The sequence below is a fragment of the Lucilia sericata genome, unplaced genomic scaffold (assembly GCF_015586225.1).
Source record: "Lucilia sericata isolate MDLA Ls3-8-SP2 unplaced genomic scaffold, ASM1558622v1 Contig000368F_arrow, whole genome shotgun sequence".
Classification (NCBI taxonomy): Eukaryota; Metazoa; Arthropoda; class Insecta; order Diptera; family Calliphoridae; genus Lucilia; species Lucilia sericata.
The window spans coordinates 76,392-94,915 of NW_023994387.1; the positions used below are offsets into that span (position 1 = coordinate 76,392).

Genomic DNA, 18,524 nt, shown 5'->3' on the forward strand with positions numbered 1-18,524 from the left:
CCCGCGAATTTGGTTAAAAACCACAGCCACCACGTGGATCCCGAAGGAACCTCAACCAATTGACTGGTCAGGACTAGGTCCTGTGGGCAACCCGCCAACCGTAGTGCCGGATTATATGGTTTTTTTATTTAGCCTTAATTCCTTACTGTTCTGCATTTTATATAAAACCTTTTCAGAATATAAAATTGGAGATAATAAGAAATATATATCTGAAGTTTTAGTAAAATCGAATAATGTTAACCGATTTAAATGAAACTATATAATGAAGACCCGTACTTATGATGATATTGAAAAAAACATCAAAATTAACCCTTAAACTTAAATATTTATCAATTCCATATGCCAAGAAAATTGTGGGTGATAAAGTGAAACAGATATCAGACTCTGATTCAGTACCTAAGAATACATAAAATCAGGTCAAATTGGCATTAAAATGTTTTTTTAAATCTTCATTTCGTTGGCCTATGTAAATTGTTTTTAATTTAGCAAATAATAATATAACTAATATATACAATATTTAATCATTAACTTTAGCCAATTACAACGTTGACATTAACATTCGTCTGGTGATTGTTATGGTTATTACTGCCGGATACGGAATTCTGAAAAAAGTATATAAGATTATGTCATTAAAATAAATATAATTAGTTTTGCAAAATATATTTTAAATTAATTCGAATTATACGCAATAATTAACGAATTGCTGTAACCTACACCTCCACCTTTACTTCCGCCACCTACACTTCCACCTTTACTTGCACCACCTACACTTCCCCCTTTACTTGCACCACTTGGACTTCCTCCTTTACTTGCACCACTTGTACTTCCACCTTTACTTGCACCACCTGCACTTCCACCTTTGCTTGCACCACCACCACTTTTACCACTACTTCCACCACTTTTACCACTACTTCCACCACCTTTACCGCCACCTCCTCCACTTTTACCGCCACCTCCTCCACCTTTACCGCCACCTCCTCCGCTTTTACCGCCACCTCCTCCACCTTTACCACCGCCACTATTACCACCACCTCCGCCGCCACCACCTCTTGGTGAACCCAGAGCGGCAACCGTAATGCAAGCGATTATCAATATTATCAGCAGGAATTTCAATTTCATTTTTTATTATTTTTTACAGAATGTTCTGTTGAGTTTAAAGTTTAAATATCTACTGTAGATTGTCAAGAATTTATAATCTAAATCACACTTATTTTATATGAAGAAAACTAAGTATCCATAATTATTAAGATTGTTGTAGAACTATATAATTGTGGTCAGACATAAAAATATTGACAATATCATACGGTAAAGTACAATTCTTTTTTAAAATCTGCATGTATCGAATCTAAATTCATACATATGTTATGTACAACCATCTTAAGATCATGTTTTAAATCGCACTATACTTTCTCTGTAAGAATGCTTCGGAGGTTCTCTTATATGAGAATCACTAAATATACGAATTTGACAATGATCCCTGAATCGACATACCAATTAATTATGGCCGTTTAAGAACCAAAACAAAAGCCGGGTTACACTACCATCCTAAGATCCGCTTGTCTAAATATTCACTCCATACTTTTGACACAAAATTTGGACAATGAAACGTTAGAACATTAAGGAAGACATCAAGACTTGCTCAAGCAAAGACCCAAATGCAAGTATTACCAATGATTACTGCATCCCCAAACCCTTCCTCCAGAGAAACTTTAGTTTCATCATCCCGGATAATACGCGATTGGTGGAGGAACGCTCTCCACGAAGCCTATCCGTTTATACAGATGGCTCTAAACGGGGAGAACGAGTAGGGACAGGCATCTCCATTCGAAAATTTGGAATCAAGATTACTGTCGGAATCAGTTATGATTGTTATCCAATTCAAGCCGAAATATAAGCTATAAAAAGAATAGCAAAACCTCATCTTTACCGACATTCAAGCAGCAATCAGGTCCCTGATAAGTGTATTATACTCTACATCACGACTAGTCCAGGAATGCCAGACATCTTCAAACAGGATGACAAGACATTCAAACATCGTATTCGTATGGGCACGAGGACACGGGGACTCTACAAGCAATTGTATCGCTGATGAGCTCGCGAAAACAGGTTCACTATTGCCCGACTCGGACATAGACCATTTCTGTGGTACTCCGATAGGATTATGCAAAAAGACTCATAGATAATATGTTCTACGAACTTTCCCAGGCAAGATGAAGCAATGAAACAACTTGTATTTAAATGAGAAAGATATGGCCAAAGCCATACGAAACATCTTCTGAAACATAGCCGATCCTAACTCAGCAAAATGCTAGTTGCCATCAGAGGGCTCTGTAAATTTGGTAACCAGGCAATTAGACTAAGAAAACCTCACAATGACTACTGTGGAAGCTGTTAAGATGGAGAAGAAGAGGAACATCTTCTATCTTACTACCATGCATTAGGGAACATTCAACTCCGATATCTAGGACATGGATTTCTGGAGGACACCTCCGAGTCATGTGGAATTAGACTAGATAACCTAAACGCCTTTATCCGACATTGTGGTTGGTTTGATTAAACAAACTCTCTCACTCACTCTCTCTCTCTTTATCTGAACCTCCAACCTTCATCTTTTAATTACTAATCTCTTACATCTCTCATCTCAATGCGTTTTTACTATCGTATAATAACCGCCGCTTACCTATTTTTCTCTCTTAATCCCCTTCAAGGTATCACAAAGGGACCAAAAAGTTCTACGTGTGTGTCTTTCGCAGCCTGCAAAACCAACCAACCAAATACACAAATGAAAATTCTGAGCATAAGCGATATGAGATGTACCAATGTTAGGCCCCACAGAAAACGCTTAGGACCTAGTTAAGAATAAATTCTATGAGCAACAACAGTTTGTAACTATAAGCACGATCCTATTACTTGCTATTGACTTCAACGTGAAAATTGTTGTCGATAATTCAGAATATGTCACATATCAACGGGAACCATGGAACTAAAAATTATATTACAGACTTCTTCATCGCCAAGTGTCAAGGAGATTCATTACAATATCCAGCTCCCCATAAAAATATTCGTAAATATACCTGGACAATGCCGAATGACAATACAAGAAACCAGATAGATCACATCTGTTCGACGCCAACAATGTCAAAGCTCTTTAATAGATGTTTGCACAAAACACAGGCCATATAGGGATAGCAAGGGTAGAGAAATGATGTTAGATAACTGATAAGGGATTAATTTAAAATCGGAGATAGGTATGAGAACATTTTTTTAAGGAATAATAAAAGAGTCTTAAAACTCGATTGGTTCGAATAACATACGAAAATTATAACAGACTATTAAACGTTTGAGGAATCAGACTATTTTCAACAATAAAGACATCAGGAAGAATGACGCATCATGATGGTAGAATACAGACAAATGTGAATTCCCCCGGGGCATGTTCTTATAATGATCTTCTCTATCTTGGTGTTTTTGCAATCGGGGGAAAATACTATACCTCTAGTCTGCCGTGACTATAAAATGGTGGTGTCGAATGTATCCTCGGCCTTCCCTTGGAATAATTTGACCTGGAGCTGAACCAGAGAAGATATAATCTCTGCCCACAGGGCAGAGTTTTGGACTTCGTTCACATGGGTTTAAACCCAAACTCGCAGGAAGAGAATGTTGGTTAAAAATTGATGCACGGTGAAGTCTACAATTCGGGATAAGTTCGGTGCTGTTGCCAAGACAACATATACCCCACCAGTACCTCTAGTCTACCGGAACTATAAACTGGTGTTCACAATTCACTGCCTGGCCTAGTCCTTTCATGAATTGAAAAGAGGTCTAACCAGATCACCACATAATCTGGTACTACGGGTGGCACGTTGCCCACAGGACTTGTCCTGGCTGGATCCTTCGGTATCCACGTAGTTGAAACCTAAATCGCAGGAAGGGGGTTTAAAGATTGATACACGGTGAAATATAATTTTGAATATACATCTCTGTTATCGCTCCCAGATGCGGTACAAACTACATAGCATGACTGTGGATTAATAAAATTTTGGATTTGAGCTGATAAGGTTATACGAAGGAGTTGATTGTTGTTGTATTCAAGATTCGATTTAGTCGGATGAATAGTTGATGGATTTGACGGATGATGCTGATGTATTCTGATTCGATTTTGTTGGATGGAGTAATTGATGGATTTGGCGGAGAGATGTGCTGAACTGAGGTTTGGCAAAACGGAGTATGGTGCGAAGTCGTCACTACCCTTTCATTAATTTATCGGCGATTTTCCTTTATGGTTGAGTGTGTTGGAGTTTATTCTAAAACATGCTCAACTTATCACAGTGGGTCTTTGTGGCCACTGAAATATGTCCTGTCTATTAATATCCGTGTTTCGGACTACCAATTACGTTCCCTAGGTGATGTTGCCGAATCAACAGAGCCATCTCAGTAGTGTGGTTGAGCGACATATAAGGTTTTACCTTTGTCGGGGTTAGATTGAGCATGCTCATGACACCTGTTCTTGCTCAACTTATCACAGTGGGTCTTTGTGGCCACTGAAATATGTCCTGTCTATTAATATCCGTGTTTCGGACTACCAATTACGTCCCCTAGGTGATGTTGCCGAATCAACAGAGCCATCTCAGTAGTGTGGTTGAGCAACATATAAGGTTTTACCTTTGTCGGGGTAAGATTGAGCTTGCTCATGACACCTGTTCTTGCTCAACTTATCACAGTGGGTCTTTGTGGCCACTGAAATATGTCCTGTCTATTAATATCCGTGTTTCGGACTACCAATTACGTCCCCTAGGTGATGTTGCCGAATCAACATAGCCATCTCAGTAGTGTGGTTGAGCGACATAAAAGGTTTTACCTTTGCCGGGGTTAGATTGAACTTGCTCATGACACCTGTTCAACGGGACTACTACTATGGCAAGAGATTAGATAGCTCGAGTACTTGAGCAAAGTACGCGTACAATGGACCGGCATCCATATATGTAAATTGCAACCTTCGTGTAAGAAACACAAAGGGCGGTAGTGAGTCGTTATATTTTTGCTCACCCAGTGGATGAAAAAGACCACCGTGAGACAGGCCAACACGGCAGGTACTCACGTAAATTACTTCGGCAATCACCGCGCAGAGGAGAACTTAGCATTGGAAATTAGTTAGTACGAATTGTATATGATACGGGATGAAGCAGACAGTGGCTAAGTATAACCCTAGTTCTAGTTCAGTGGGACTCTAAAATACATTAGCATTTAGAATTTCAATTAAGTTCACTATATTAAAATGAAATATCGTTATATACTTTAAATTCCATTTAGATATAAATTTATATTATTGGTAATTTTAAATCAAGACCCAAATCCATATTTGATTGGTGATTATTTTTGTTTCCATTGCCGCTTATAATATTCTGGAAAATATTATAATATTAATTAAGAAATATGTATATTGATGATAAAGAAATTAAAACTTACATGCCCGGAGGCTGACACTACACCGGCAACAATGCAACCAATAATGACAAATAATTTCAGGAATTTCATTCTTGTTTTGTAAAAAAGATCGGTTATTGTCCTTTTCGCTTTAAAATGTATTAGAATACTATGATATATTGGATTGAGTAATAGCGTTTTATATCTTTTAATTTCAAGCTATTTTTATACCCACCATCAAAAATGATGGGGGGTATATTGTTTTTATCATTCCGTTTGTAACACATCGAAATATTCATCTAAGACTCATAAAAGTATATATGTTCTGGGTCCTTATTAGATTCTAAGACGATCTAGCCATGTCCGTGTGTCTGTCTGTTGAAAACACGTTAGAGCCAAAACGGGAACAGCTATGGAACGGAAATTTTGCACATATATTTTTGTTAATGCTGGTTTCTTGATATTGATCCGCGATTGGTGCACGCCTAGCCACCATACAAGGTCCCCTTCAGAAAATGACTTTAATGCTCATAACTGTCTAGAGGAAGCAGGTTTTATAGAAACGTAAATCTTTTTGCAACATTTTATAAGGATCGGCCCATAATTGACCCTACCCGCCATATAAGGTCCCCTTCTGGAAATGACTTTAACGCACATAACTCTCTAAAAGAAACATCTATAGCGGCGAAATTCGGCATACACATGTTTAATAGGAACCTAAATCTCTTTGTCAACTATTATAAGGATCGATACATAATTGACCCAACTCCCATATAAGGTCGCCTTCAGAAAATGACTTAAACCCTCAGTACTACCTTAAAAGTACGGATACAGCGCTGACACTTGACGCAAATATGTTTCATAAAAGCCAAAATCTCTATACCAAATTTTTTGAGGATCGGTTCATAATTGACCGCATATGAAATAAATATTCAATATCATATTCCGAGAAAATTGTGGGTGGTAAAAGGAAACCGGTATTAGATTCTGATTCAGCACCTAAGAATACATAAAATCAAGTCAAAATGTTTTTAAAAGTTTTTCGTTGTCCTGTGTTATTGTTCTGAACAGAATACATTTCTGGGAAAAGAAAATAATGCATGACGAAATTCATCGAATTACCTGTGGAAAATTCTGAGTAAACCACTGAAGAATTTGGAAAAAGCTAAAATTCTTTTAGAGGAATCGATCGATTTAAAAGTGTATAAGGAACCCGAATCTATATACTTCTTTAGGTCTCAAATTATTTCTTGGTGTTACAAACGGTATAACAAACCTATATATACTCTCTATTACGACTGATGGTGATGGAGAGTATAAAATTAATTGACTGTTGTAGTATATGACTAACAGTTTGTGGGCCTATGGTATATTTTATACTTATTTTAAGCAGACCTAATGCGTAAGTATTCTCGTATGACTAAAATTTATAGAAACCTATTATTATTGACTCAAGAAAATAACAATTGTTAGAAAAATTGTGATTCCTATAAAATTTATTTACTAGAAATGTTCATACAAGAACATTTTCTAAATGAGGAGTTATATGGAGGCAAAGGGTTAATATGGTCCATCCTTATAAATTTTGGTAGAGGGATTTAATTCTACATTAGTTATTTATGCCGAATATTATCATGATATTAGTGTTTATAAGTGAGTTCTGACCATCAAGTCTTTATCTGCATCGGACTTTGGATGGGGGATAGGTTCAAATGAGGCCCGATCATGACTAAAATCAGCAGTATCATTATAGGTATAGGTTGATAGGAGGATGTATACCACATCAAATCCGAAGAAATACACCTAGGCCACTATCGGGCCTGTTGTGCGCTCCAATTCATGAAAAAAAAAAAATTGTTCACTGAATGTATTATTTTTCTATGTTCAGAAACTCAGTTTCCTGGACGTAATTCCTAAGAATCTTCCAATCGGTGTTGTAACATCACTTCCAAGATACTTGGATCTAACTTCGACGAATGCCTGACAATGGCAAAGAAAGTGCTCCAGAGTTTCACTGTCCTCTCCACATGCTCTACATTCGTCTGAATTCGCACGTCCAATTTTGTATAGATGTGCTCGTAATCCTGTGTGTCCACTGAGAATACGTACCATCATACTAACCTCAGACTTGCTCATTTTGAGAAGATTTCTCGTCTTGCTCTCATCAGGGTCACCCCATAGAATCTTTGTGGTTCTACCCACCGTTTCATTATTCCAAGAGGCCTTATGGGATTCTCTCATCCATATTTTTAATTCAGCTTTTGTTGCGTCGAATGGTTTTGCGTTTGTCAGGTTAACTACATCGAGCTCCCTTCCCTTTAAAGCTATTACATTCGCCCTTTCGTTGCCGATTACTCCCGAGTGGCCTGGTACCCATATGATGTGAACCTTACCTCTGGGAGAGTATTCAGTTAAAGCTTTCTTACAATCCAATACGGTCTTAGATTTAATTCTATCACCTGATATCGCACAAATTGCCTTCTGGCTGTCGGTTTGATATTACACTTTTTGTCCATGCAGTCCACCAGATTATTGAAGCATAAGCTAGAATTGGTCTAATTACACTTTTATAAATCCAATTTGTCATAGTAGGACTAAGACCCCATTTCATGCCTATGGTTCTCCTACATATCGCCCAGCACCGATGTGCCTTGTTGATCCTATCCTCTATGTGGTGTCTCCATTTTAATTTCCGGTCAAGTATTACACCTAAGTACTTAACTTTGTCTGTCACCGGTATCTTCTTGCCCAAGAAGCAAGGTTCAGTATATGTAGAAATTTTTGTCTTTCTTGTGAAAAGACAGATTTCCGTCTTCGCCGGGTTAACATTGAGGCCTCTCGGTTGAGCCCAGCTCAAGGCCGTATTCAGAGCCTCCTCAGCTCTTCTACACAAGTAATTTGGATCCTTTCCCTTTAAAAGTATTACGACATCGTCTGCATAGCAGACAGGTCTAAGTCCTTTCTCGGTTAGGGTCCTTAGGAGGCTATTAATCGTGGTGACCCAGAGTAAAGGTGACAAAATGCCACCCTGTGGTATACCGCGAAATACCTTTTTCCTGATAGTTATGTCGTACATCTCGCAGCTTATCCATCTGTTCCTTAGCATATAGTTGATCCAGTTACGGAGCACCCGGTCAACATAAAACTGGTCTAGGGATTGGATAAGGGTATCAGTGTGCACGTTATTGAAAGCGCCTTCGATGTCAATGCATACTGCCAGTGTATACAGTTTGCTATCGAAAGATTCACCTATGTAGTGGACAACTTCATTTAAAGCGGTTTCCACCGATCGTCCCTTTACATAAGCATGCTGCTTATATTTAAGGTCATTGTATGGTATGCTGCTTTTAACCATGCTATCGACTATCCGTTCCAAGGTTTTAAGTAGGAAGGACGTAAGACTTATCGGTCGATAGGACTTAGGTGTCGCATAGCTAGGTTTCCCTGGTTTGGGTATAAATATTACCCTTGCATCCTGCCATTTAACTGGGGTATATGCCAATTTTAAGCATGCAGTGAATATCTGTGACAGATGTACGGAAACCAGTCCCGCCTCCATCTGCAAAAGTGCCGGGAAAATTCCATCCGGCCCTGCAGCTTTATAGGGAGCAAAGCTCTTGATTGCCCCTTTAACCATGTCAGTTGTAATAACTATTTCCGTGTTACCCTCCCCTTCCTCCAATATCGGTTCATCTATGTTATTCGATATACCGGGTGGGAAATGAGAATCCATTAGGAGTTTCATTGTCTCCTCCATATCCTCAAGCCTCCTGCCCGTGTCATCGATCATAGATTCCGGTTGGACATGAGTTTTGGATAGGAATTTTTTTATCTTCGATACGTCATTTACGCTATCTACCTGTTCACAGAAAAGTTTCCAGGAGTCTCGTTTGGCTTTTCGAACGATTTTCTTATATTCACCAAGTTTATTACGATACTCATCCCAGTATACTGCGGTCTTTTTACGCCGTGCCCGGTTAAATAGTTTGCGAAGAGTCTTCCCAAGGTTCCGGATCTCCCCAGTTACCCAGGGTTTTTCCTGGGCAGATCTCCGCTCTCGCAGAGGGCAGCTGTCCTCGAACGATTCAACCAGGACACTTGTGAACGTTTCCACTTTGGCATCTATATCATCTTTATTTCGACATTGAAAAGTGTCCTGACCTAAACGGTTCTTTAGTAAGGTCCCGAACATTGTCCAATTAGTTTTAGACTTATTCCGAAACTTTATCGGCTTTGGTGGTGGCCTTTGTATTTTGAATCTTATGTACCTATGATCAGAAAAGGAGTGCTCGTCCGAAACTCTCCAATCCTAAATTTCGTTTATAAGCTCTTCTGAACATATAGTTATATCTAATACTTCTTCTCTGATTCTATTGACGAAGGTAGCTTTATTACCTAAGTTCAATGTTATCAAGTCTTTAGTATTAAAGAAATCCATGAGGGCTTGTCCCCTGCGATTGGTGTTTGTACTACCCCAAGCTACATGATGCGAGTTGGCATCACAACCTATTACAATTTTCTTATTTTTCCTTTGTGCCTCTTCAACCAGTTTCATCAGATCCGACGTTGGTGGTAGTGTCGGAGAATCGAAAGGCAGGTAAATAGATGCAAGGAATATGTTGCCACGACCTTGCTTCAGCACCGTTGCATCCGATGTTGATAATCCTGTTGAGAGGAGAAAACATAAGTTCTTGTGACATAAGATACATGTTCTCGGGCGAGATCCTGTATCAGCGTAGAAAAGTTGGAAATTTACGTGATTTAATCCAGAAACCTTGTTGCGAATCGTCCAAGGTTCCTGGATTAAAGCTATATGTATTTTACCTGTGTTGATTTTAGCCATCAGAGCGTTGGTAGCTGTCTCGCTCCGATGGAGGTTTATTTGGATAACCTCAATCATGGTCATCCATTAAACTGTCTTCCAGCGAGTTGGTGGTCACCTCCTCGCTCTTTGGATTTGACTCCTCCGGATAGCCTGAAGTGGCTATTAATGCAGTGAGTACTGTTGATGGCACTGCGGTGTCCTTATCAGGCATAGGAATAGCAGTATTTTTAATAGACACATTCCCAATTCTGGAGAGCATTGCTGTTCTGTCTTCTGGCGGGTGAGTGATTTCCTCCTCGCTTTTAGGATTTGACTCCTCATCATTGCTAGTACTTGCTAATGATGCTTTGGGTACTGTCTTAGGTGTTTTAGTGTCCTTGTCGGGGCCGGTTTTGACAGCCCTTTCAATCGGCGCCTTCCCAATTTTGGAAAGGGCAACTACACTTTCTCCTGGCGAGTTAATGGTAAATTCCTCGATTTTAGGATTTGACTCCTCAACGTTATCAGTAGTGGATACTGATGCTGTGGTCTTAGGTTTTTTAGTGTCCTTTTCGAGGCTTGTTGTAACAGCCCTTCCAATCGGCACCTTCCCAATTTTGAATATGACAGATTTAGAGGCGAAGTAAGCCCTACCTTTATTCTTGGCAAGACTAGCCATGGATTTCTGGTCGATACCTATTACAAATAAAGTTCCCTCAGGTTCTTCTTTCCTGTAAAAGACATCCCATTTTTCCACGGCCAGCTCAGCATTTTGACCTCCAAGAATTTCCAGTATACGTTCATTAGCCAGTTTACTGCCCCATCCTTTTATGTAGACAGTGGACTTTAGGAGCACCGGAAGCTCGCTCTTCTTTGCCAGTCCCAGCCTAGCGCCGTCCCAGGGAGGAGGGATACTTTCCACCAAGTTCTTTAGGGTGCTAACACATTGGTGAGATGCCAACCTCATCAACATCACGCCCATGCTGAACTCGCAGCTCTCGCTCTCTATTGGTTGTTTGCCCTTTGAAGCGATTGCATGGTCCACTATCTTATTGTTGACCAGGTCTTCTATTTTACTCTGTTGGTCTATTGGAATTTTGCCTGTCGGATTACCGGCATCGTAAACTGCATAGCAGAGATCGTCCCGGTGCCTACTTCTGGCAACTTTGGCGTAAGATGGCGACTCTTTTCCTTTTCCTCCGTCTAGCTTCTCCTTCCTCGTTTTTCGTTGCTTCTTTTGAGATTCCCTTACCTTCGAGGTTGATTTCGCCGACGTGTTCGTCTTCGGAATATCTGGCTTGGCATTGTCACCCTTACTCGCAGGATTCTCACTTGAGATTCCTTTGAGTGAAGTATGGCTTCGCTTCGACTGTGTATTAGAAGACGGGGAGCTCTTTTTCTTCTTAGGTTTATTCTCAGTTGTCAACTCCTCGGGAGACCTGATCCTTTTTGCCTCAGATCTTGTAAGAGAGTCCGATTTTTCCTTTGGAGTGTCGTGGGATTGACTAACTATGATTTCCTGAAGCATCTTTTTCAACTTCCTCCTCTGTGCTCCAGAAAGTCTTTTCTTAGTAATAGGTAGTTTAGCTATGCTATCACTCACCTCTTTCACCATTTGCTCTACTTCATCCTTTTTGGGATTTGCTGTAATGGTATTATTATTATTATCATCTGAGGATTCAGAGTCGGAACCCTCACCTATATTTAAAGGCTGAGATAGCTTAGAGCTCTCTCCGAGTACATCCTTCTCTGGCATGCATGTGTACAGCATGCCAGCGGCATGCTGTACACTTGACGCATTGTCGGCCACGGAGGCCAAGGTACCCACCTCCGTAGTAGTATTCTGCTCACGATTGCAGGATGACGACGACACGTGACTCGCGAGTAGATCAACACTTGCCGCCGGTACTGGGTTATTTAGGCCCTGCACCGTAACTTTTATCTTTTTATTTTTATTTTCCATATTTTTTTTCCAGTTTTTTGGTCCGCGGGGAATATAATATTCCCAGGTGGTGGACAATCTGCCCTCCCTCAGCTTAAGTGAAATTAAAGCTGGGAGAGGACAGATGGTCCATCACCACCCCCTATCCGCCACCCGGGGACGCGCTCGGTAGGAAAAATCTGGAAAACTCCCCCGAGCAGTATCATTAAGACTTATATAAAACTCAGTTTTTCCGGTTTTTTAAGTGTTACAAAAACATTTAACATATTTATGAGCTCAAAAGCCATATACGAGGGGTTTGGTTGAATGGGGGCTATACGAAATAATGGACCGATTTTAATCATTTTTAATAGGCTTCGTCCTGGGGTCAAATACTCTTGAAAATTGCGACCTTTAGAGTGCGCACCAGATTTACAGGGATACACAGCCGGACAGACAAACGGACGGACATAGCTAAATCTACTCAGAATGTGATTCTGAGCCGATTGGTATACTATTATGTGTATATTTTGTAGATCTTCGGATTATAAATAGATTTTTGGACAATTTCAAAAAAATGTGATAACCGAGGAGGGCCAACTTTAAGGAGCTACCTACTGGCCCCTATTCCGACTACGATCATATCAAATTAAAACACAAACTTAGCTCCAACCATGTGAAATTTCTTTACATTATATCCACTGTGTTTCGTTATAACAAGAATCATGCTTATTAGACTGCTTTACTTGAAATTCTACATTAAAGAATACAGTAGACTTCTTAGGTTTTTCTATAATTATATATGTATATTTTCTTGCTAAATCTGGCTATTTGCTAAATTTTGGTATATTTATATTTGGTATATTTATATTTGGTATATTTATATTTGGTATATTTATATTTGGTATATTTATGTTGGGAATATTAATATTAGGTGGATTCACATTCACCTTAACATTAACATTACTCTGGACATTACCGATGTTACCGTTGCCATTTATTCCATTCTAAAAAGATTTAATATTAAGATATATCCATTAAATAAATATCTATTAAAACTTACATTTCCTATCGCACCAATTACACCTGCAACTATGCAAACAATTACGATAAATAATTGATACAATTTCATTTTTATATTCAAGATTGAATTGATGTTTTCTTATAAAATTTATTGTTACACTAATGGATATTTTAATTGTTTATTGCTTTTATACTAGCGCATTTATTAATACTAAGAAATTTGTATTATTTTTAAAAATTTGTATTAAATATATAAAAATAATAAAATATTTATACGCCTATCCATTTTTCATTTTAATATCCAACTACTAATTTATTGTTAATCAAATCCCAGCAAAAACTTACATTTCAAAGTAATGAGTTAAAAAGCTAAAAAAAAATCCGATTTTTCACTACTTCTTTATAAACATTTTAGAGCTAAGTATACGAGGGTGTCACATCTTACAACGTTGGCAGTAATGACTAGATTATAGACAAGACTATAGACTAAACTATTATACTAGACTATAGACCAGACTATAACTAGACTTTAGACTAGACTATAGACTAGACTATAGACTAGACTATAGACTAGACTATAGACTAGACTATAGACTAGACTATAGACTAGACTATAGACTAGACTATAGACTAGACTATAGACTAGACTATAGACTAGACCAGACTATAGACTAGACTAGACTAGACTAGACTATAGACTAGACTAGACTATAGACTAGACTATAGACTAGACTATAGACTAGACTATAGACTAGACTATAGACTAGACTATAGACTAGACTAGACTATAGACTAGACTATAGACTAGACTATAGACTAGACTAGACTAGACTATAGACTAGACTATAGACTAGACTATAGACTAGACTAGACTATAGACTAGACTAGACTATAGACTAGACTAGACTATAGACTAGACTAGACTGTAGACTAGACTAGACTATAGACTAGACTATAGACTAGACTATAGACTAGACTATAGACTAGACTATAGACTAGACTATAGACTAGACTATAGACTAGACTATAGACTAGACTATAGACTAGACTATAGACTAGACTATAGACTAGACTATAGATTAGACTATAGATTAGACTATAGACTAGACTATCGACTAGACTAGACTAGACTATAGACTAGACTATAGACTAGACTATAGACTAGACTATAGACTAGACTATAGACTAGACTATAGACTAGACTATAGACTAGACTATAGACTAGACTATAGACTAGACTATAGACTAGACTATAGACTAGACTATAGACTAGACTATAGACTAGACTAGACTAGACTAGACTATAGACTAGACTATAGACTAGACTATAGACTAGACTATAGACTAGACTATAGACTAGACTATAGACTAGACTATAGACTAGACTATAGACTAGACTATAGACTAGACTATAGACTAGACTATAGACTAGACTATAGACTAGACTATAGACTAGACTATAGACTAGACTATAGACTAGACTATAGACTAAACTATAGACTAGACTATAGACTAGACTATAGACTAGACTATAGACTAGACTATAGACTAGACTATAGACTAGACTATAGCCTACACTATAGACTACACTATAGAGTAGACTATAGACTAGACTAGACTAGACTAGACTAGACTAGACTAGACTAGACTAGACTAGACTAGACTATAGACTAGACTAGACTATAGACTAGACTATAGACTAGACTATAGACTAGACTATAGACTAGACTATGGACTAGACTATGGACTAGACTATAGTCTAGACTAGACTATAGACTAGACTATAGACTAGACTATAGACTAGACTATAGACTAGACTATAGACTAGACTATAGACTAAACTATAGACTAGACTATAGACTAGACTATAGACTATACTATTGACTAGACTATAGACTAGACTAGACTATAGAATAGACTATAGACTAGACTATAGACTAGACTATAGACTAGACTATAGACTAGACTATAGACTAGACTATAGACTAGACTATAGACTAAACTATAGACTAGACTATAGACTAGACTATAGACTAGACTATAGACTAGACTATAGACTAGACTATAGACTAGACTATAGACTAGACTATAGACTAGACTATAGACTAGACTATAGACTAGACTATAGACTAGACTATAGACTAGACTAGACTAGACTAGACTATAGACTAGACTATAGACTAGACTATAGACTAGACTATAGACTAGACTATAGACTACACTATAGACTACACTATAGAGTAGACTATAGACTAGACTATAGACTAGACTATAGACTAGACTATAGACTAGACTATAGACTAGACTATAGACTAGACTATAGACTAGACCAGACGTCGGCGCTAGTATTGTTCTGACAACGAAGATTTTCGGCAAATTACATGTACACAACACGATCGCAGACGAACTTCTAAACAAGAGCATCAAAAATACAAATATTTTATTTAGTTGCTTGACAGCATTCAACAAAGCAGGCTGATGTCGCTTTGTTAAAGAAATTGCAAACACAACTTGAAAAAACAATAACAACTTGCAAAAACAAGAGCATAATTTACAAAAACAACGTACACCCTAAATAATTTTCAACAATGAAAGTAAATAAGTTCAACTTGTTTTATTCTTTTTTTGTACATTTTAATTTGAAATGTTGTTTCTATGTGAAGAAATTATCATTCTTATGTACATTGATTACATTTTGTTTATAAATATTTGCATTTTACACTAATGCAATTCAATTTTCAAAATTAAAAATAACCAAATATTTTTTTCAGTGCAATTTCATTGAAAAAAATGCCAATATTGTGTGTGTAGTGGTGATTTTTTTATCTGCCTCTCTATACGCCGGTATATGGACTAGACTATAGACTAGACTATAGACTAGACTATAGACTAGACTATAGACTAGACTATAGACTAGACTATAGACTAGACTATAGACTAGACTATAGACTAGACTATAGACTAGACTATAGACTAGACTATAGACTGGACTATAGACTAGACTATAGACTAGACTATACACTAGACTATACACTAGACTATAGACTAGACTATAGACTAGACTATAGACTAGACTCTAGACTAGACTATAGACTAGACTATAGACTAGACTATAGACTATACTATAGACTAGACTATAGACTATACTATAGACTAGACTATAGACTAGACTATAGACTAGACTAGACTAGACTAAAGAATAGACTATAGACTAGACTATAGACTAGACTATAGACTAGACTATAGACTAGACTATAGACTAGACTATAGACTAGACTATAGACTAGACTATAGACTAGACTATAGACTAGACTATAGACTAGACTATAGACTAGACTATAGACTAGACTATAGACTAGACTATAGAATAGACTATAGACTAGACTATAGACTAGACTATAGACTGGACTATAGACTAGACTATAGACTAGACTATACACTAGACTATAGACTAGACTATAGACTAGACTATAGACTAGACTATAGACTAGACTATAGACTAGACTATAGACTAGACTATAGACTATACTATAGACTAAACTATAGACTAGACTATAGACTAGACTAGACTAGACTATAGAATAGACTATAGACTAGACTATAGACTAGACTATAGAACTATAGACTAGACTATAGACTAGACTATAGACTAGACTATAGACTAGACTATAGACTAGACTATAGAATAGACTAGACTATAGACTAAACTATAGACTGGACTATAGACTAGACTATAGACTAGACTATACACTAGATAGACTAGACTATAGACTAGACTATAGACTAGACTATAGACTAGACTATAGACTAGACTATAGACTAGACTATAGACTAGACTATAGACTATACTATAGACTAGACTATAGACTAGACTATAGACTAGACTAGACTAGACTATAGAATAGACTATAGACTAGACTATAGACTAGACTATAGACTAGACTATAGACTAGACTATAGACTAGACTATAGACTATACTATAGACTATACTATAGACTATACTATAGATAGACTATAGACTAGACTATAGACTAGACTATAGACTAGACTATAGACTAGACTATAGACTAGTATAGACTAGACTATAGACTAGACTATAGACTAGACTATAGACTAGACTATAGACTAGACTATAGACTAGACTAGACTATAGACTAGACTAGACTAGACTAGAGACTAGACTATAGACTAGACTATAGACTAGACTATAGACTAGACTATAGACTAGACTAGACTATAGACTAGACTATAGACTAGACTATAGACTAGACTATAGACTAGACTAGACTATAGACTAGACTATAGACTAGACTATAGACTAGACTATAGACTAGACTATAGACTAGACTATAGACTAGACTATAGACTAGACTATAGACTAGACTATAGACTAGACTATAGACTAGACTATAGACTAGACTAGAGACTAGACTATAGACTAGACTATAGACTAGACTATAGACTAGACTATAGACTAGACTATAGATAGACTATAGACTAGACTATAGACTAGACTATAGACTAGACTATAGACTAGACTATAGACTAGACTATAGACTAGACTATAGACTAGACTATAGACTAGACTATAGACTAGACTATAGACTAGACTATAGACTAGACTATAGACTAGAATATAGACTAGACTATAGACTAGACTATAGACTAGACTATAGACTAGACTATAGACTAGACTATAGACTAGACTATAGACTAGACTATAGACTAGACTATAGACTAGACTATAGACTAGACTATAGACTAGACTATAGACTAGACTATAGACTAGACTATAGACTAGACTATAGACTAGACTATAGACTAGACTATAGACTAGACTATAGACTAGACTATAGACTAGACTATAGACTAGACTATAGACTAGACTATAGACTAGACTATAGACTAGACTATAGACTAGACTATAGACTAGACTATAGACTAGACTATAGACTAGACTATAGACTAGACTATAGACTAGACTATAGACTAGACTATAGACTAGACTATAGACTAGACTATAGACTAGACTATAGACTAGACTATAGACTAGACTATAGACTAGACTATAGACTAGACTATAGACTAGACTATAGACTAGACTATAGACTAGACTATAGACTAGACTATAGACTAGACTATAGACTAGACTATAGACTAGACTATAGACTAGACTATAGACTAGACTATAGACTAGACTATAGACTAGACTATAGACTAGACTATAGACTAGACTATAGACTAGACTATAGACTAGACTATAGACTAGACTATAGACTAGACTATAGACTAGACTATAGACTAGACTATAGACTAGACTATAGACTAGACTATAGACTAGACTATAGACT

General features: G+C 37.3%; 1 protein-coding gene and 1 long non-coding RNA gene across 2 annotated transcripts; both read right to left on the reverse strand.

Annotated features, from left to right (window-relative positions):
• Window positions 1–452: 452 nt before the first annotated feature.
• On the reverse strand, window positions 453–1,180 carry LOC119604177 (loricrin-like). The gene is made up of 2 exons (XM_037956651.1): window positions 715–1,180; window positions 453–602 (listed from the first exon to the last, which is right to left on the reverse strand). The coding sequence occupies exons 1-2, from the start codon at window positions 1,117–1,119 to the stop codon at window positions 531–533; spliced, it is 477 nt and encodes a 158-aa protein (XP_037812579.1). The 5' UTR covers window positions 1,120–1,180; the 3' UTR covers window positions 453–530.
• A 4,063-nt stretch (window positions 1,181–5,243) lies between these two features.
• LOC119604191 lies at window positions 5,244–5,591 on the reverse strand. The gene is made up of 2 exons (XR_005231486.1): window positions 5,467–5,591; window positions 5,244–5,402 (listed from the first exon to the last, which is right to left on the reverse strand). It is a non-coding gene; the product is annotated as an uncharacterized LOC119604191 (long non-coding RNA).
• Window positions 5,592–18,524: the final 12,933 nt, after the last annotated feature.

Coding starts and splice junctions, on each gene's coding strand:
- LOC119604177 (XM_037956651.1), bottom strand. CDS start 1,119: ATGAAATTGAAATTCCTGCTGATAATATTGATAATCGCTTGCATTACG. Junction 603..714: donor GCGGAAGTAAAGGTGGAGGT/GTAGGTTACAGC, acceptor TACTTTTTTCAG/AATTCCGTATCCGGCAGTAA.